Consider the following 22,515-nt stretch of genomic DNA (forward strand, 5'->3'; position numbering starts at 1 on the left):
AACCAGGCACCCTGCTTTTGGTTTAAAGGAACAGATAGTCCACTCAAGCTCTAAATGGGCTTGTACCTCAAAAATCACTTCTCACTATTTCAAAGATGGTCCAATGCATAGATGGACAGGGAAAATTCACCCCAAATCTTTTAAAAGTATATGTAAAAACATATTGGCTAGTGAGAGAAACAGGTTAATTTCAGAACACAGCTAACGAAAGTATCATGTTGGAGAAAAATGCTGCATTAATTTTTTTTTGTTGAGAAAAATTTAATGCAGTGACAAATTCATAACACTGTTCTTTAAAGCAGCACTTTTCAAACTGTTTTTGGACGCAAAACTATTCTGAAGGTCTGAGTCTTCCAGCAAATTAGTTTTCAAATCAGTCTTTTGCAAAATTATATCTTAAACCTCTTTCAGAGAAAATGCACCTCATACAATACAATTCAAATAATATATATGTTAATATATGAATTGTTTTTTGAAATCTTTCAATACATCTTGCTAATATAATTTATTTTTATTTCCAACTAACAGCAGACATTTTAATACAATCAAAGAAGGAGATCACTCCATTAATTGTTATCTGATTTAAGTTTAAAAACATTGAAGTTCTCTGCAGTGAAGGTCTAGAAATTGCTGAACTCAAATTAAATGATAAATAAATACAGAGAAATCAGTGCATTAAAAAATAAATAAATAATCACTTTTTTTATAAATTTTTAAAGATTTTTAAAACTCAGCGATTTTCATCAATAATTTTACTGGCAGTTAAATTAAATAAGAATAAATCAATATTTTTTAAAAGCATTGTAGTTTTTATTTTTACAATTTTTTAAAAATTACTAAAAAATTCATTTCACAGAGGGGCTTAGGGGAAATCTCACTACTGTGAATCCATACATTTGGTAAATTTGCTAAAGAAAATTCTAAAAACAGTAATAAATTACTTTGTTTACTTTTAAAGTTCTCTAATACTTTTCACCTTTTCACAGAACACACTGAACATCATCCAGACAGCTCAGGATCTTGGATATTAGTGAGTTTCAAAATGATGCAAGGAAGCAAACTTATATATAGCATCAGAAAAAAATTAAATAAAAACTTTCACATCCCTTCTAATAATTTCTGCAATACTTTAAATTTACTTTAATTTATCCACTTCCACGACATCAGATGGCATTCTGTTCTAACAACCAATTATTCTCTAATTAAACCTAATTTGCATTAGAATATTGTTATCACAAAAACCCTCAATTTGAATTTCCTTCCTGCTACCTGCCTCCTTTCTCATTAAATAACAAACACAAAAAAAGGTTAAAGGACCCACTCTGAACACCTACACTTTAAAGCACAGGTAAAAATAGAAAGTTCTAGTTTACAGACAAAAAAATACATATATATTATTGATAAGTAATAATTACATGTTGCAGATGGGTATGAGGTACTTTACATGTGCAACATTAATGGCGGTGTGGGACTGGGATCCATGCTGTCTGACACTTGCTTAACCAGAATTTGGCAAGAAGGGGGCATTAATGTGTCATAAGACAAGAACACATCTATGAGCACACAAAACTTTCACGCTCTCACATGACATAATAAGAATGACTGGGATTACACAGTTATGTCCTCTACTGATATTTGGAAGGTTGCCTCCTGTAGTATAAATGAGGCCTGTACTGAAATGTTCAGAGCTGAAAAGGCATTACAAGCTATAAAAGTTATCAATTCGATTTTTCTTTTGTCACTAATGCTTTTAATTCATAGGAGTTTAGGATTTTAATACATTTTCAGCCACTTCATTTTATATTTCATCTAGTTATTTACATTTTATTCTGTGAATTAAAACTTATCTTGCTTGATCAATGCTTTAAAAAACACTAACATTATTGCTTCACCAATTTGAAGAAAAACTTCTAAAGGTTTTTTTTTCAATGGCTCAAGAGCTGCACAGCATTAGCGGATAGAGTATCCATTCCCTCTGGATAGAGAACACTTTGTCCTAATCATAAGAATTTACAATGAAATAAAGTGATCACTGCAGAGAGAGAATGATTAGTCTCAGTGGTTCTATGAAAATTTCATATGTGGAATTTTCAATGCAGCTGCACTACTATAGCAAAAACCACCAGTATTAGAAAAGGCTGAAAATTCTTGTATCACTGAAACAATGATGCAAAATGCAAGATGGTTAGCTATCATTCTGAATGTGATCAGGTTCAGAGTTTTGACACTTGAAATCTGAATCCAGCTAGCTAGTAACTTCTAAAGAGCAACTGAATATAAACAAACAAATCAGTTAATTTATTGAATGCTCATTTTGGTGGGTTTGATTGTCACAAACAAAACCCAAAATTTTGGGTTTTGTTTGATTGTTACAAGAATCAATGCTTAGTAGTTCATGTCAGTAAGGAAGAAACAAAAATTGTAGTGTTAATCAGAGCTACAAGGGATGCTATTCAGTGGCCATCTTTAGAAACTTTCTACTGAAGTAACAAAATGTCAGTGCATTTTCCATTTTGGCTAGCAATTTACAGAGGTAATGGGATATCTCCATTCACAATATAGGCATTTTCAAACTAAGGGTTGTAGGTACTTTCATAATACTATAATTATCAATTCCCAGTTACAATATATATATAACGGCAGTCTTATGGATGGGTGGAGGGAGAAGAGGTGTGATGTAAGTAGAGCCTTTCGCTTATATTATACTTGATTCTCAGAATTGTAATTAACTAGTGTTAATATTATTCTGCAGCTGACAAGATTAATTCAAATAATTTTCCAAACTTCCTTAAACACAACTTGAACTTATGAAAACTGTGCTCCCCTTTTTGGTTCATAACAATCGTAATATCCAATTATGCACAACTACTAAATGCCAAAAATATTTACTCAGATGTTCTTGGGTAAACAAAACTATTTTGTTTCTCTTTTATATATATAACATACCATTCAGTTATTACAATATCGTTATGATATTGTAATAACTGAATAAAATCTTACAATTGGAGATACATCGTAACAAGCTCCTCATATTCTCAAGTATAAAAGAATACGCAGAAATGTCACTTTTGGGTAGCCAGATGATGCGCTGAAGAAAACAACAAAAAAAAAAAAAAAAAACACTTGCCATTCTGACACTAATTCTGAAAAAGTTTCTATTGAGGTTTTCGAAGTGGCGCATAATTCAACAAATTTATTTGTTAATTAATACGTCAACAAAAAAAGTAAAAGCCTAACATGTAGTGTATATGAAAGATGCTTTTCTTTGTTTCAAATAATAGTACCAAATTAATAAGGAGAATTGAATTAACTTTAAAAAATAAAAATTGGTTTACTCGTTCAGAAAATGTTAACATATTGTAATGATAACCAGCAATCTAAGCCTAATATTTTCGCGTTCTTTCTTCCTGCGTGCTGATTGGCTCGCACTAGCGGGCCATTGTGTCAGAACAGCCCTTACTGGCCCCTGCATAAGATGCATTTCCGCTAAGCCTAGTTTTTCGCTTTTGTTTGGGGTCACGAATTGCCTTTCGGCATCCATCACAGAAAAGGGGGATTGTGTGGAATACACCCCTTCAGAACCACCATGAATTTGAGATCTGAATACCCAGTTTCGTACTTAGAAAAACTGGCTACTGTTATGGACCCAATGGCGCTAAATTAGATTGATTACTGTCACTAATGTTAGGACGCAAATGTGCACAGCAGGCTGCTCATTTATACAGAATGGCGGGAAAGTGCATTAGCTTTGAAATCTAAACGCAAATCAAATATTTCAAATTTAATAGCATAGCTACAATAGAATAAAATGACCACAACTGTCAAAAAATATAAAACCGAGCCTTTGTAACCTTATCGATACAGGTTTTACTTACCCATAACTCTTTAAAGATTAATAACTTTAACAATAAAATATCCGAAAAACTCGATCAAAGCGACGCCGCACTACATATACCCTGTTGTACTAACTCTCGAAGCAATCACAATATGTCAGATTATGTGTTATGATAGCGCCACCTACAAGGAACTGTCATGGCGGATGTGTACTCGCAGAGTAGGTGAACTATATTGTTTTCAATGAAAGTAGTATAGTTTTGTTGGACTTGATTTGTAATTATATTGTGCCCTAATGTGTAAACTGGATTTCATATTTACGAAGTTTACTTGTGAAGTTCTTTAATGTAAGCGTATATTTTTAATATTTCATGTTCGATAGATGCCATCAGCAGTTAAATTGATGAACACGTGTGTTGACATCTCGTCATAAACACTATCGAACTCTGAGTTCCTTTTTAGATAACGTACAAGTATTCATTTATAAGTTGCTGTAATCGAGGAGCACAAAGCTGTTTACAAATATGAAAAACCGTATGCCATTTGTTTCAAAGACGCCAGCATTTTTTCGGAAATCCAGCAACGTATTTGTTTTTTTTTGGGACAACATCAAGGTACTACATTACTTTGATGACAGGACTAGGATCCCGCAGTTAGATTTAGCATTGTTGCAGCCGAAGAATGCGTTTGATCACTGCATATTGATTGTAGGTGGCACAAGTTCATGTCGCGTAGAAGTATCAGTACAAAAGTGTATCAAAAACCGTATGCCATTAATTTTGGGTTTCGAAGAAGGTAACTAAGTTTTGGAAAGTCCGGCAACTGAATTTTTTTTTTTTTTGGACAACATAGCAAGTTGCTACTTTGATGACAGGAGTAGGCTCATGCAATCAAATTTAGTTGTTGCAGCTAAAAGAATACGTTTTATCAGTGTTTATTGATGTATGCACAGTCCATGGCATTTGCCTAAGGTGGCACTTTCATAGCACAATATTATTATTATTATTATTATTATTATTATTAGCCATATGGTGCAAGGAAGCCTGAGGCTTATACTGCACCAGGCAAAAAAAAAAAAAAAAATCCCTATTACCCTGACAGAGAGAGAGAAAGTAGAAAGGAATCACCAAGAAAGAGTAGAATGATGATATCCAGCTCAGGACCCTGGGTGTGCCAAGCCCATACTCACCAGATGTGAGCCTTAAAGAAATCCTTACTAAGGATTTCTTTAAAGGCCACTTGCCCTTCAAGGTTTATATCTTAGCAGTTATGATATTTACATGGCATGGGCCTAAAATAAATAAATTTTCTGTTTATACTTCGGGATGACCACACCGGTCAGAGGAGTTCTCAAGGTAGAGAGAATACAAGAAACAGCACCGTATTCAGCAGTCACTGGCTTCAACCCGGGCCACTCAAGGCACATTATTATTATTATTAGCTATATGGTGCAAGGAAGCCTGAGGCTTATGCTGCACCAGCCAAAACAAAAATTCTGAATTACCGTGAGAGAGAGAGAACAAAAGTTAGAAGTAGAATTGAATCACCAAGAAAGAGAAGAATGATGATACCCAGCTCAGCACCCTGGGTGTGCCAAGCCCATACTCACCAAATGTGAGCCCCTGGCCCCAATGTACTTATGCACCCCTGTGCTTGACCACTCGGCTATGGCGGCCATATCTAGATATGGGGCAACACCGAGTTTAAGACAGGTAAACTTATAGAGAATAATGTTACATGTAATTTAAGTTTAACGAAATAGGGAGAGAAATAAAAGACTAAGTGAAGTGTTGGGTAATACACTTATGAAAAAAATGGTTAAATGAGATCTTAAGAAGTATAGAAAAATTACATTCAGCAACTGCCATTTTAAAATTTATTGATGTGAAAAACTTAATAACACAAAAATTACAAATGTGGAATTCTCCAGCGACAAGAGAGCTCTCAATAATTAGTGTGAGCTGGACAGAGGTGAACACCACATAGGTCTAATAAACATTAAGATAAAACAATGTGTGTATTGGCTAAAATCTTGTTGGTAATGTTCTAAAATATGTACTTCTAAATGGCATTTAAGGAAAAGGGTGGCCATTGATGTGTCTATAATCACTAGCAAGTTTAGAGTTATGATTTACAGGGTGGCTACAAAGTCCTTTTCCAGTAATATCATATCATATTTATATGTTGCCTTAGATTATCTGCAAATTGTTTCTCTCTTCTTATGTTCTGTTGGACATTGTCATCCATTGAGGGTTGGACACCATAAGACCAGTCATTAATGTTTTTTTTTTTTTTTTTCAGACCTTGAGCAGTTATTAGCCAGAGTTGAGAAATCATTTATTTTAGAATTCCCCAGAGTGCTGTGTTACATATGCTGTCAAGTTAGGGCTTTGAGGTGGGCATGCTATACAGTATATGGTCATTAGCATTAGTAGAGACACATGATGTAAGAAAGCAAGCTTATACATCAGCCAAAAAAAAAAAAAAACGTTCCCATTTCACTGATTCATTCATTCCAAATGTTTGTCTAGTTCTGCCTTTAATTTATTTATGCTATCAACTTCCACAACAACAGATAGAAGTCTGTTTCGTTTCAGCAATCAACTACCTGCTGGCTAAAGGCAAATTTTCGCACATCTATTCTACAACTGTCTGTCCTTAGTTTGAATCTATGTCCCCTCAGGTTCGTAATCTGAGCAAGAGGAAGAATCCCATCAGCATTGAGCCTCCTCAATCTATTCAAGGCCGTATACACCTCAATCAGATCTCCTCGCAAGTGCCTAATCTACAGAAGTTGCAATTTGCAGAACTTAAGCCTTTCTTCATAAGAGCACCCCTTTGTTCCCTTTTGCCAGTCTTGTTGCCCTTCTCTGTACTCACTCTAGCAACTTTACATCCTCCTTAAAATGAAGCTTCCAGAACTGTATGCAGTACTCAAGGTGTGGCCTGACCATTGCCTTATACAAGGGAATAATCACGTCCTTATCCCTGCTCACAATATCATTGACAGACCCCATGACCTACTCTGGCAGCCTGTCTGCACTGCTCAGAAAACTTCATATCTGACTACACAATTACCCCCAGGTCTCTTTTGTTCTCCACTACCCTGAGTGTAACAAAATGTACCACATAGTTGGTACATTTCTCTGGGATTACTGCTACCCATATGCAGTACTTTGCATTTGTCAATGTTAAAACTTCAATTGCCACTTCTCAGCCCATCCACCCAACTTCTCCAGATCCTGTTGCAGCAGCAGCAGCATACTGTCATTACTGTTATTAACAACCCTGCCAATCATCTGCAAACTTGGACATTAATCCTGATATACCTTCATCAATATCATTGATGATTACACAAAACAACAATGGGCCCGGCACCGAACCCTGGGGAACTCCACTAATAACATTTATCCTTGAAGAGCAGTGTCTATTGATTACCACTCTCTATCGTCTCCCACTCAACCATCCCTTTATCCATTGCAGCAACTAACCCTTAATGCCATACCTCTCCAATTTGTACAGCAGTCTTCCATGTGCAAAAGTATCAAAAGATCTCCTGAAATCTAAGTATATGATATCAAAATTATTTTTGACATTCATTTCCTTTGTGACCACATCATAGTATCAAATCAAATTGGTCAGACAGGACTTGCCTTTAACAAACCCATGCTGTGTATTAACCATTACTGTAGTCTTGTCTAGATGATCCTGCAATGCTTCTTTAACCAGTGACTCCATTATTTTCCCTGGTATAGAAGTGAAACTAACAGGTCTCTAATTACTCATCTCACCCTTTGATCCTCCTTTGTGAATTGGAGATACATTTGCACATCTCCCATGCAAGTATACATGCACCTGTTCTTACTCTTAGTTACTCTAACATAGCCCATGTATTTACTGGGCGCCTCCGTAGCCAGGTGGGAAGGAGCAGCAGTCAGTAGCACACGCTTCTTGATTAGACCGAGGTTCGAGCCTGTCACCACCAAATACGGAGGATGTGGAAAGGTCAGGGAATGACCACCGCATATCCCGGAGCAATATGGCCTTAGTTGCTAATGCTCCTAAAAAAAAACCAAATAACCAAAAATAACCATGTATTTACTTGTTTCATGACCCCCTAGCAGTTCCTGAAATCCTCATCAACTGGCTTTCCGGGCTGCTGCTCATTCCAATAGAAGCAGTGCAAGAATCATTTCCACCTCTGTCTGTGGCTACTGTTAATCTATTAGTTTGTGAATCCCCCAAGCTAGCAGTTTTCTGACACACCTAGCATTGCCTTGATAGCATCAGCTAATATTTTTGTACCCATTCTATTTAAGTGTATCCCATCTCTGTAGAAGCAATGTCTCCTGTTAACAAGCACCGACCACACTGAGAAAAACTCTATCCCATGAGCCCTGCACAATCTCTCCAGGGCCGAATTGATATGTGTTTCTTAACTAATAGCATAATCCATCCTTTCTTCCTATTCTGTCTATCCTTCCTGTACACATTGTACTCCCCAAATTCCAGTTCTGCATTTCTTATATAACTGTGTGACACCACGTCTCTGATATTTCAACAATATCTGCCTTTGATGTTTTGACCAACACCTCAAATTTATTTACAAACTTCTAGCATTGGTGTACACGCAAGTATACATGCACCTGTTCCTATTCTTAGCTACCCTAACACAGCACATGTATTTACTTATTCCGCAATGACTCCCAGCAGTCTGAAATCTTCTGCACCTTGTTTTCCAGGCTGTTGCTCATTCCAATAGAAGCAGTGCAAGAATCACTTTCACCTCTGCCAATGGCTACTGTTAATCTATTAGTCCATGTACAAGCTAGCAGTTTTCAATAGTCTTGGCGCATTATAGCCTTAGTTGCTAATGTGCCAAAAAAATCCAAACAAACAAGCAGTTTTCAGACTCATTTAACACTGCCTCGATAGGATTAGCAAATATTCTTGCGCCCTTTCTATTTAAGTGTATCCCATTCCTGTAGAAATATTCTCTCCTGTTAACAAGCACAGACCAGGCTGAGAAAAAGTCTACCCCTTGAGTCCTGCACAATCTCTCCAGGGCCGAATTGATCGACAAGGCTCTCATCGTATACTCCCTCCTATCGTGTCTGGGCAGGATTGCAAACACTTTTATATTTAACCCTAACTCGCAACTTTTTTTCACCATTGACCTATAATTGTTTAATAAATCAGCAGATCTCCTACACTTAATATCATTAGTGCCAACATGTACAACGATATCACCTTTTGTGCCCTTAAAAATATATATGCTCTACAACATCGTCAACGTTTGCCCCTGGCACACACAAAAAAAAAGTAAAATGCAGCCATTATAAACCCACTGCAGATTGGAAGCCTCCTCAACAATTCATGCTGAGGGAAATGCATCTGCCAACCCATGCTGGCCCAGTGTGGGTTGACAGATGGACCGTATTTAGCAGTCACAGGTTCAAACCTCTGTTCTAGTCAAGGAGCATGTGCTACTGCACTCCCGCTCATGACCACTCTGCTACAGAGACTGACATACCCTGGTCCTATTCCACCTGTCATATGATGCAAGAAAAGAAGCTTATATAGCATCGATGGTTCAACTGTTCATGGCCTTGCTCAGGTAGCTAACAAAATAAATCAATATTTTGCATCTACATTCACACATGAGAAGTTATTCAGGAAGGGGAATGCCATAGATGAAGTAAACACTGGCAGTGAGCTAGATGATCTTGTAATAATTGAGAATAAAGTGGAGGAGAAATTGTTTAAGTTAAATACAAGAAAGGCACCTGGGGGTGGATGGGATCTATCCAGTTATATTAAAGGAGGCAGCAAAGGAAGTAAGCAATCCATTAGCCATAATTATGAGAGCTTCCTTGGACTCAGGGGAGGTACCCACAGACTGGAGATGTGCAAATGTAACCCCAATTCACAAAGGAGTATCAAAGGCTGACACAAGTAATTATAGACCTTTGAGTTTAACTTCTGTTCCAGGAAATGTAATGAAAGCACTGGTTAAAGAAGCACTGCAGGATCATCTTGACAAGAATTCAGTTATAGCTCAGACACAGCATGGTTTTGTTAAGGGAAAGTCTAGCCTGACCAATTTGATTGGATACTATGATGTAGTCACAAAAGAATTGGATGCAGGGAATAACTTTGATATTATATATTTGGATCTCAGAAAGGCTTTTGATACTGTTGCACATGGAAGACTGCTGCACAAATTGGAGCAGTGTGGCATTGGTGGCAAATTGTTATAGATAAAGGGATGGTTGAGTGGCAGAAGACAGAGAGTGGTAATTAATGGACACTGCTCATCGTGGACTAATGTTATTAGTGGAGTCCCTCAGGGTTCAGTGTTGGGCCCATTGTTGTTTTCTGTATTTATAAATGATATTGATGATGGTATATCAAGCTTAATGTCCAAGTTTGCAGACGATACAAAGGTTGGCAGGGTTGTTAAGGACGCTACTGACGCTGTGCTACTGCAACAGGATCTGGAAAGGTTGAGAAGTGGCAAATGAAGTTTGACATTGACAAATGTAAAGTACTACATATGGGAAACAGCAACCCCAGAGCAACGTATCAACTCTGTGGTACTACACTGACAGTGGTAGAGAATAAAAAGGACCTGGGGATAATTGTGCAGGCAGATATGAAGTTCTCTGAGCAGTGCAGACGGGCAGCAAGAGTAGCTCATGGTGTCTTATCAATGATATACAGGAATTTTTCTAGCAGGGATAGGGAGGTGATTATTCCCTTGTATAAGGCAATGGTCAGACTGTACCTAGAATACGGTATACAGGTCTGGAGGCCTCATTTCAAGAAGGATGTAGAGCTGCTGGAACGAGTACAGAGAAGGGCAGCAAGATTAGTGAATGGAACAAAGGGGTGCTCTTACGAAGAAAGGCTTAAGTTTTGCAAATTACAGTGTCTGGAGACTAGGCACCGGCAAGGTGATGTGATAGAGGTGTATAAAGCCTTGAATGGTTTGAGCATGCTCAATGCTGATGGGATTCTTCCTCTCGTTCAGAATAATCACCTGAGAGGGCATAAATTCAAATTGAGCAAGAATAGATGTGCGGAAATTTGCCTTTAGCCAGTGAATAGTTGGTTGGTGGAACAGACTTCTGTCCCTTGTTGTGGAAGTTGATAGCCTAAATAAATTTAAGGCTCAGCTGGACAGGTATTTCGAACGAACGGAGGGGTGAAGTGGAAGGGTTTTTTTTTTTTTTTTTTTTTTCTTTGGCTGATTCTGCATAAGCTTGCTTTCTTGCATCATATGCCTATGCTAATGCTAACCTCTGTTCTACTCCAGCACCTGACCACTCTGCTACAGAGGGTAACATACCCTGGTCCTATTCCACCTGTCATATGATGTAAGAAAAGAAGCTTATATAGCATCACAAAAAAAATAATAATGACTGGGATTACACAGTTATGTCCTCTTCTGATATTTGGAAGGTTGCCTCTTGTAGTATAAATGAGGTCTGTATTGAAATGTTCAGAGCTGAAAAGACAAAAACAAAAAAAACTTTCTGTTTCACCCATCCAGTTTGCTTCAAAATGTTGTCTAGTTCTTCTTTGAATTTATTTAGGCTATCAACTTCACAACGGCAGATGGAAGTTTGTTCCAGCAATCAACTACCCTCTGGTTAAAGTCAAATTTCTGTTCATCTATTCTACAACTGTTGACATTGTCCACTAGTTGAGAAATCATTTGTTTTATAATTCCCTGGTGTGCTGTGTTGCACATTATCGAGTTAGGGCTTTGAGGTGGTCATGCCATATATATTCATTGTCCACTTCAGTCTCAAAGATATTCTCAAACTGAATCTAAATTGAATGGCAGTGGCTTCTGCCATTCAGTTTAGACGTATAAAATATAATATGCTACCAAATTTAAAATAAATAATTTTGTAAAAAAATTTGCTGAACTTCCACTGAACTGTCTGGTTAATCGAAATGCTATGTTCTTTAAACCATAATCATATTGGGGCTTCTTGATAGCATAACATATATATTTTGGTTTATGATAATTTATTTATATATATATTCTTTCTTTCTATCTTTTATTAATTTTTCTACTTTCTATCTTTTTATTAATTTTAATTATTTTAAATGAATTATTTAGTTGTGATTGCAAATTTGCTTATGTAATTCTTATATCATTACACATTAACCAAGATTACTATCTAAATATAAAACCTCTTGTGCTATCCACTTTAAAATTTAGTCAATACAAAGATTTATTTGCAGAGAGTGTATGCTTTTGTGCAACTGTTTTTCACCATCCTTGTTAAATGCACCCCTATTCCGTTGTTATTTGTGTATATACTAGTTCCCCCCCCCCCTTTATTAAGCAATTTGCAGTCAGTGATTGCCACCCCCCCTTTACTTTGAATTTTCTGTCTGACTACTCTGGGATAGTACCTGATATAGCTTTATCAGCATCAGTCATATTTGTTGTGTTTGTTTGATAAAGTGTAATTGTGTAATGTACCAAATTTCCTTCTCCGTTATGTATGCTGTTGTTGTTGTTTGGTAGTTATTGGCGCATCGGCTTCTGTGGCCATAATGCACCTTCCAAGGTTTTTGCAGTACTTTGATCCAAGCCCGAGGCGGGATTCGAACCCGCGACCTTTGGGTTGCCAGGCAGGCACTTTACCCACCCGGCTAGCCCGGCCGGCTCCGTTATGTATACCAATAATTGTATTCAAAATGCCATGTATTGTTTCTTATTACATTTCAGTGAATTACTTATTTTAACTAATGACTCCGTTATTTTCTCTGGCACATAAGTGAAGCTAATAAGTCTCTAATCATCCTTTGTTCTTTCTTTGTGAATTGGAAATACATTTACACATCTCATCCACAGGGACTTTCCTTGAATCCAAGGACGCTCTCATTTATAGCTAAAGGTCTGCTTACCGCCTTTGCTATCTCCCTTATGGATAGATTCCATCAATCCCAGGTGCCTTTCTTATGTTTAACTTAAGCAATTTTTCATTTCAGTTATTACAAAATCATTTTGCTCCCTGGTAGAGTTTGATAAACTTCTGACATCCTTAAAGAATTCCTCATGTGTGAATGTAGATGCATAACTTATTCAGCTTGCCATCAACCTAAGTAGGGTCATCATCTGTATCAAGTGGATCCAAGGATTTCATCCCCTTCATTAGCATTTTAGCATTAGCTTTAGTAGAGGCATATGATGCAAGAAAGCAAGCTTATGCAGCATCAGCCAAAAAAAAACCACTCCCATTTCAACCATCTGTTCATTCAAAGTACCTGTCCAGCTGAGCCTTAAATTTATTTAGGCTATCAACTTCCACAACAAGGGATGGAAGTCTGTTCCACCAACCAACTACCCGCTGGCTAAAGACAAATTTCCACACATTTATTCTACATCTGTCTTTCCTCAATTTGAATTAATGTCCTCTCAGGTGATTATTCTGAGCGAGAGGCAGAATCCCATCAGCATTGAGCATGCTCAAACCATTGAGGTTTTATACATCTCTATCAGATCAACTCGCCGGTGCCTAGTCTCCAGACACTGTAATTTGCAAAACTTAAGCCTTTTTTCGTAAGAGCAACCCTTTGTTCCATTCACTAATCTTGTTGCCCTTCTCTGTACTCGTTCCAGCAGCTCTACATCCTTCTTGAAATGAGGCTTCCAGACCTGTATACAGTACTCAAGGTGTGGCCTGACCATTGCCTTATATAAGGGAATAATCACCTCCTTATCCCTGCTAGAAAAATTCCTGTATATCATTGATAAGATACCATGAGCTACTCTTGCACTCCGTCTGCACTGCTCAGAGAATTTCATATCTGGCTGCACAATTACCCCCAGATCCTTTTCATTCTCTACCACTGTCAGCGTAGTACCACAGAGTTGATACGTTGCTCTGGGGTTGCTGTTTCCCATATTTATACTTTACATTTGTCAATATTAAACTTTATTTGCCACTTCTCAGCCCATCTGCTCAACCTTTCCAGATTGTGATGCAGGATCATACTGTCAGTAGTGTCCTTAACTCTGCCAATCTTTGTATTGTCTGCAAACTTGGACATTAAGCTTGATATACCATCATCAATATCATTTATAAATACAGAAAACAACAATGGACCCAACACTGAATCCTGAGGGACTCCACTAATAACGTTAGTACATGATGAGCAGTGTCCATTGATTACCACTCTCTGTCTTCTCCCCCTCAACCATCCCTTTATCTATAGCAGCAATTTGCCTCCAATGCCACACTGCTCCAATCTGCTCCAATTTGTGCAGCAGGCTTCCATGTGCAACAGTATTAAAAGCCTTTCTAAGATCCAAATATATAATATCAAAGTTATTCCCTGCATCCAGTTCTTTTGTGACTGCATCATAGTATCCAATCAAATTGGTCAGGCAAGACTTTCCCTTAACAAAACCATGCTGTGTCTGAGCTATAACTGAAGTCTTGTCTAGATGATCCTGCAATGCTTCTTTAACCAGTGCCTCCATTAATTTTTCTGGTACAGAAGTTAAACTCACAGGTCTATAATTACTTGTGTCAGCCTTTGATCCTCCTTTGTGAATTGGGGTCACATTTGCAAATCTACAGTTTACGGGTACCTCCCCTGAGTCCAAAGAAGCTCTCATAATTATGGCTAAGGGTTTGCTTACTTCCTTTGCTGCTTCCTTTAATATAACTGGATAGATCCCATCCACCCCGGGTGCCTGTTTTTATGTTTATCTTCAACAATTTCTCCTCCACTTTCCTCTCAGTTATTACAAAATCATCTTGTTCACTGCCAGAGTTTACTTCACCTCTGGCATTCCTCTTCCTGTATAACTCCTCATGTGTGAATGTAGATGCAAAATACTTGTTTAGTTTGTTAACCACCTGAGCAGGATCAACAGTTGAACCATCAATATCCAGTGGACCAATCTGATTCATCCCTTTCCTTCTAGAGTTTACATAGGTAAAGAACTCTGTGGAGGAGGGAAGTGCTGTTTTTCTTTGCATAATTTGTCAAGGATTTCTCATAATCTGCCTTTGCCCTTTTTTTCCTGATTTTAAGGTGAAAAATGAGTAACTTTTTCTGGCACATGTGATCCTCAAAAAATTTGCAAGCCTACTTAACTGTAATCGATTGCACAAATAATTGTTACTTTTCTAGGCAGATTTTAAGTGTCCTGTGCAGGTGCAATTTTAAAAATTGCAGGAAATAATTCAAAATCATTTTTGATGCCACTTTTTCTAAATGTGTCTTGTGGTATCTGGTATTTGGTTTCTTGTGGTATCTGGTTTCTCAAGATTTCTAAATGTCTTGTGGCATGCCATATTATCCTGCTGAAAGACGGCACCGCCAGAGGCGAAGACTGTTCCATGAAAGGGTGTACCTGGTCAGCAACGATGTTTATGTAGGTAGAAGATGTCAGAGTGCCTGTCACATGGATGACTGGACGGTATCCCAGCAGAACATCGCCCAAAGCATGACACTGCCGCCACTGGCTTGTTTTTGTTCCACGGTTTTCATCCAGACGCCATCACTTCCCCAGGTAAACGACGCAGACGTACCTGCCCATCCACATAGTCAACAAGAAATGTGATTCATCGGACCAGACTACCTTCTTCCAATCACTCAAGGTCCAGTTTCGATGCTTGCGTGCCCGTTGTAGGCACTGTCGCATGGGCACTCGGTGCGGCCTGTGGCTACACAGCCCCATTTTCAGCAGGATTCGATGTACTGTGTTGTGACCCATTACTCCCATTATCAGCATTCTAATTACCGGCAAGTTGGACCACAGTCACACTTCTGTTGCCACGTACCATCCTGGAGAGCCTTCGCTCATCTCAAGCATTGATGAGCCATAGTCGTCCAACACCTCGCCGGTAGTGCATGGGTTTTGCCTCCTTGGACCACTTTTGGTAGATACTAACCATGGCTGACTGTGAGAACCACACCAGCTGTGCTGTTTCGGATATGCTCTGACCCAGTCGTCTGGCCATTACAATTTGGCTTTTGTCAAACTCGCTTAAGTCCGCTACTTTTCCCATATGAAGAATAAGAGTAACACTGATTAACGGAGCTGGTTAATCAGTGTTACTGATTAACCAGCTCCGTTAATCAGTGTTATACTGTTAATCAGTAAAACTGATTAACAGTATAACACTGATTAACAGTATCAGGTGTTTTGTATACTGTGTCCTGACCCACGCATGTGCTGTAGTTCACCTGCAGTTGTTTCGATTTGTATTACGACTCGCTTGTCATAATGTTTTGACTCGTCGGTGTATTACAGAATCTTTGATAGCCATTTTCCACTGTCTTAATAGATACCCCAATTATCATCTTTGTAGATACCTCCCTATATCTTTGTATGCAGGAGACGTGTGGTAACCCAAAAAGTTTTCACAAACCCATTTGAGAACCTGCCATGCTTTTAGTTCTAATACACTTAGGCATTTTTTTATGCTTTCATCCTATTGAAGATTGAGGTTCCACAAAGAGTCCCTCTTTCACTTTTGCAACTTACATGCTACTGTTGAAAGATCATGTGTGTGTTGTGTCATACTGAGCTTTGCATTAAAGAATCATTGACATAATGATCATAATTTATTAATGTACACATGTCTAAAGAGATAACTGTTGTAAAGGTTAAAGGGAACGATTTTAATTTCACACAATTTAAGTGATTCCAAGTTCTTTTATACTCAGTCCACACAGCTGAAATTCTCAATTCCTTTCAGCAAAAGTGTTTTCTTTAATTTCTCCTTTGAAAATTGCAAAAAAATCTCTGATAGTCATTGTGCAAAGAGGAAATCAGGATGAAGGTAAGCCTATTCTTGATTAAATCCATGTGCTAAAAAATAAGAATTTAAAACTACTTGCATCTCGTCTACAATTATCAAAGTATTTATGTTTATATTACAATTATCAAAGTCTTTATGTTTTTTGTCTCATCTTGATTGTTACATGCCCTGGTTGCTATCCAATTGTTGAAACATGTGGGTTTTTGATTTACATTTCACTCGGACAGTAAATAAGGATTTTCGATTTATATTTTGCTCACCCAAATAAAGGTGATGATAAAAAATCCATGTAAAGTGCATGTCTAAAAGTGCTGCAGAGGTGGGATATTTAAAAAAAAAAAATATATATATATATGTGTGTGTGTGTTTTTTAATTAAACATATATTTTTTGAATAGAAAACTGGATTTTTCATAGCTGTGTTCATAATAGATTGAAAATAAAGGTGGCATGGAAAAAAAGTGAGCAATTTTGAATTATTTTTTGCTGATTTTAAGGTTAACAATGAGTAACTTTTTCTGGATGCACATGTGTTCCTCAGAAAACTTGCAAGCCAAGTTAACTGTAATCGATTGCGCAAATAATTGTTACTCTTCTAGGCAGAGTTTTTAAGTGCCCTGTGCAGGTGTGATTTTAAAAATTGCAGGAAATAATTCAAAATTGTTTAATTTTTGATGCCACGTTTAGTTTTAATCTGTTATGACGACTGTGAAAAATCTATTTTTTATATTAAAAATGTATATTTAATTTTTTTATTTAAAATAAAATGCTTTCTGCCATGTTTCGAACCAGTTAGCAAGTGAAATGTAAATTGAAAAACTGGCCGGTGTCAACAATTTGACACCAGCCAGTCAACGTGGAAGCCCCAGAGAGTGTAGCATTTGTATGCACTTCAGCCATTGGATACCAGTGAGATGCTTCAATGTCATGAAGCCAGAGAGTTTAACTGTTAGAGATGCTGCTACCCCCCCCCCCCCCCAGATTTTCTTTTGTGAAAATACCAAACACAAAAGGTATTAGTATCTATAGTACTTAGTACCCTGCACGAGTTGAAGGTTGAGATGACAGAAGATACTTGTTGACAGTAGATTTGAATATCTGTATATTGTTATTATCAGGAAATACATGTGAAGGAAGGTTGTTCCATGAAATAGTAGTTGAAGGAATAAATGAGGAAGAGAAAAGCTTGATTCTATTAGTGTACAGTTGGATAGTGAATAGATGTTGACCGGTTGGGACGTTTGTATGTGGACTGAGTGGAAGAGAGTGGGGGAATTACAGATAGCAATTCAGAAGAACAAAGCCCAGAGAAGTAACTGAATGTGTATGAGACAGAGAGTGGAGAGACTTTGTAAGAGATGAGTCATTATTTAACATCACTGCTTTCTTTTGACTGGAGTCTAGAAGCTATAGAAAAGTTTTGAAGGCACCAATCCAGATATAAGAACAATGTTCTGCAGTAGGGCAGATTTCAGATTTATATAGAGTGAGTAGTTGTTTAGAAGAAAAGTAATGTTGAAAGTCAAACAGAAAATCCAGTTTTTTGGATGCACAGAAAGCAGTATTTGTGATGTGCTTATGCCATGAGGGATTAGAAGTTAGGTTAATATCTAGTAGAGATATGTGATCCTGCCTAGAAATCTGTCATTCATCAAAGCTGGGGAAAGAAGTAGACTTCTTTTTTTGTGAGAAATTACCAAGGACCGAGTTTTAGAGGGATTAAATTTAACCAAGTTTTCGTTGCTCCACTGAAGAATTACCTGGAGATCAGCGTTTATAGAATTGTTGGCAGATATTTGAGTAGTTGAAGCTATTTGTTCAGGACAAGGTTTCTAAAACTGTAAAGTGCATGTTGTGTGGATAGGATTCCAGTCAATAGAAGAAGATCATAAATATAGAAGAGGAGAAGAGTGGGAGAAAGAATTAAACATGGGAAACACCAGCATTAGTGGAGAAGTAAGAAGACAGCACTATCCACTATCACAAACAATTAGTATACAGAGAGGAAACTGGATACCTAAAAACAGTTGGCAATCCATAAGATGGGAGCTCAGTTAGAAGACCTTTAGTAATAGTAAAGAAGGCATGTGATGCAAGAAAGCAAGTGTATGAGCTTATGTAGCATCAGCCAAAGAAAAAAAAAAAAAAAAATTCACACATCCATTCCCTCTAAAAGTTTGTCCAATTCCTCCTTGAATTTATTGAAGCTATTAATTTCCACAATGACAGATGGAAATTTGTTCCGGCAGTTAACCACCCACTAGCTAAAGGGAAATTTCTGCACATTTATTCTACAACTTTCTTTCCTCAATTTCAATTTATGCCCCTTCAGCTTCGTAATCTGAGTAATTGCAAGAACCCCATCACAATTCAGCATACTTAACCCATTCAAGGCCTTATACACCTCAATCAGATCACCTCGCAGGTGCCTTGTCTCCGGCTGCTGTAATTTTCAGAACTTAAGCTTTTCTTGGTAAGAGGACTCCTTCGTTCCCCTCACCAGTCTTGTTGCCCTTCACTGTACATGCTCAATCAACTCTATATCCTTCCTAAAATGAGGCCGAAGCAATATGGCCTTAGTTGCTAATGCTCCTAAAAACCAAATAACAACAACAACTAAAATGAGGCCTCCAGACCTATATGCAGTACTCAAGGTATGGCCTGACCATTGCCTTATACAAAGAGATAATCACCTCCTTTTCTCTGCTAACAAAATTCCTGTATATCATTGACAAAACTCCATGACCTGCTCTGGTAGCCCATCTGCACTGCTCAGAGAACTTTATATCTGACTGCACAATTACCTCCAGGTCTTTTTCATTCTCCACCTCCCTGAGTGTAGTGCCACACGGTACGTTTCTTTTGGGTTACTGCTACCCATATGCAGTACTCTGCATTTGGCAATGTTAAACTGCAGATATCACTTCTTAGCCCATCTTCCTAACTTTTCTATATCCTGTTGCAGTAGCACACTGCCATTACTTCATTAACAACCCTACCAACCTTTGTATCAGCTGCAAACTTCGACATTAAGCCTGATATACCTTCGTCAATAACCCCAGAGGCTCACATCTGGTGAGTATGGGCTTGGCGCACCTAGGTTCCTGAGCTGGATATCATCATTCTTCTCTTTCTTGGTGATTCCCTTCTACTTTTGGCTCTCTCTCTCTCTCTCTCTCTCTCTCTCTCTCTCTCTCTCTCTCTCTCTCTCCCCCTCTCTCCCCCCCTCTCCCCCCCTCTCTCTCACACACACACACACACACATACCCCATGTAGCTAATAATAATATCATTAATAAATATACAAAATAACAGTGGGCCCACACCGAACCCTGGGGGACTCCACTAATAACATTAATCCCCGAAGAGCCCAAGTATTTGATGACAAAATAATTTTTTCCATCCAGTTCCTTTGTAACCACATCATAGTATTCAATCAAATTTGTCAGACAAGGTTTTCCCTTAACAAACCCATGCTGTGTCTGAATTATTACTTCACTCTTGTCTAGATGATCCTGCAATGCTTCTTTAACCAGTGATTCCATTATTTTCTCCTGGATTGGAAGTTAAACTAACTGGTGTCTAATTACTCATGTCACACTTAGATCCACTTTATGAATTATAGATACATTTGCACATCTCCAATCTGTGGGGACTTTCCTTCAGTCCAAGGATGCTCTCATAATTATGACTAAGGGTTTGTGTACTTCCTTTGCTGTCTCCTTTAATATAATTGGATAGATTCCATCCACCCCAGGTGCCTTTCTTATGTTTAACTTCAACAATTTCTCCTCCACTTTGCTCTCAGTTATTACAAAATCATTAAGTAACCTGTTACAGATTGATAAACTTTCATGGTCTTCCTCCCTTAATAATTCCTCGTGTGAATGGAGATGGAAATTACTCATTCAGATTATCAGCTATCTGAGCAGGATCATCAACATTTAAACCATTGATATCAAGTGGACTAATCTGATTCATCTACTTCCTTTTAGAGTTTATATAAGTAAAGAAGTCCTTGCTATTTTTTTTAGCATCCTTTGCTGAAGATTTCTTATCTGCCTTCGCTTATCTAATATCCTTTGTAACTTGATTACAGGCTAGCTCAGTGGTTTTCAACCGGGGTACCGTGGCACGCTAGGGTGCCGTGTAATTTCTGTTTAAGTTACTTAAAATTATTATTATTATTTTTATTTTTTTGAAATTTATACATTTATTTCATTATAAAAAGGTGTACGGCATCCATTGTAGCATATGGTTTTAATTTTGTGGTGATCTATAAACACAAGGGTGCCATGAACCAAGAAAGTTTGGGAACCTCTGGGATAGCTTATATGTACCATAGGTATCTGTCTTGCCTGAAAATTAAATGCATCCCATTATTTTTTTTCTCTACCATGAGTCTCATTAATTCATCTGATCTCCATTTAGGCATAAACCCTGAACAATATTTCTGAATAGGAATGAAAAGCCTAGAAGCTTCCACGATTAGTTCCTTGAATGCTTCCCACTTAGAATTTGCTGTTGGTAATCGTCAGTTGATCCCACTGTACAGAATTTAAAAACTGTCTGCGACCACTGTAGTTACCTTTACAGAAGCAGAAACCTTTACCAAATACGGAGGATGCGGAAAGGTCAGAGAATGACCACCACATATCCCCGGAGCAATATGGCCTTAGTTGCTAATGCTCCTAAAAACCAAACAACAACAACGACAGCAGAAACCTTTCCCTTTACCCCTGATGGTAATTATATCTTTAAGTAAATTTCACATCAGTACACTGTGATCATTGCCACCTAGTGGTTCCTTTACCTGCAAATTCTTAATGCACGAATAATCATAGCTGATAACCAAATAATGAGTATTATTACACTCTCTGGTTGCCTCTTGAACATGCTGCTGCAGAAAACAATCATCCAGTAAATCTACAAAAGTCTTGCTAGTGTGCAAGTGACCAACCCACAAGTTCTTATATCTGTGTGACACCATGTCTCTGATATTCCAACAATATCTGCCTTTGATGTCCTGATCAGCACTTCAAATTCATCAAAATGATTTACTATACTTCTAGCATTGGTGTACATGCGAGTATAGATGCACCTATTCTTATTCTTAGTTACCCTAACATTACTCATGTATTTATTTGTTTCATGATGACTCCCACCACTAAACCCCCGAGCACCCCACTCTCCAGGCCACTGCTCATTCTAATAGAAATAGTGCAAGAATCACTTTCGCCTCTGCCTCTTGCTACTATTAACCTTTTAGTCTGGAAATCCCACCAAGCTCGCAGGTTTCCACCCCGCCTTAACACTGCCTCGATAGCATCAGCAAATGCTCTTACACTCCTTTTATTTAAGTGTATCCCATCCCTGTAGAAGCATTTTCTCCTGTTAACAAGCACAGACCATACTGAGAAAAATTCTACCCCATGAGCCTTCCACAATCCCTCCAGGGCCGAATGTATTGACGAGGCTTTCATCATTTGATTTATACAATTTTATTGTCAAAACAAAATTATTGAAATCTATTTGAATTATACTTTTTTGGCTTCTGTTTTTTCTCAGGTGGTAATTACAAATGGTGGTAATTTTTGTATGCCCTGGGTACAGGGCACAGGGCATACAAAAATTACCTAATGGAAAAGACAGGGGCTAATGCAAAAGATAGTCCTGTATTTTTGAGATGTACTTGTCTTTTGGGGTTGCTTTCTGTTTATAAGTAGTGGGATATAGAGGCAACTTGTGGGAACAGAATGTTTATTCTACTTCGAGCAATAAAACCATTGAATTTATTAAATAAAGGTTGGACAACATCTAAATGAAATCAGGTGACAAGTTTTTTATTTTATTATTTATTTTATTTGCTATCATTTT

General features: G+C 37.7%; 1 protein-coding gene across 2 annotated transcripts in view; it reads right to left on the minus strand.

Moving 5' to 3' along the window:
* Positions 1-3,956, minus strand: part of LOC150080680 (high mobility group protein B3-like) — a 194,236-nt gene extending 190,280 nt beyond the window's left edge. For both annotated transcript variants that reach the window (XM_090380959.1, XM_090380960.1), the window contains exon 1: positions 3,876-3,956. In XM_090380959.1, the coding sequence (XP_090237085.1) occupies positions 3,876-3,879 (4 nt within the window). In that variant the 5' untranslated portion in view covers positions 3,880-3,956. The remainder of the gene's footprint in view (positions 1-3,875) is intronic.
* Positions 3,957-22,515: the final 18,559 nt, after the last annotated feature.

Source organism: Mastigoproctus giganteus, chromosome 9 (assembly GCF_048544385.1).
Source record: "Mastigoproctus giganteus isolate SK-2022 chromosome 9, ASM4854438v1, whole genome shotgun sequence".
In the NCBI taxonomy this organism is placed as follows: domain Eukaryota; kingdom Metazoa; phylum Arthropoda; class Arachnida; order Uropygi; family Thelyphonidae; genus Mastigoproctus; species Mastigoproctus giganteus.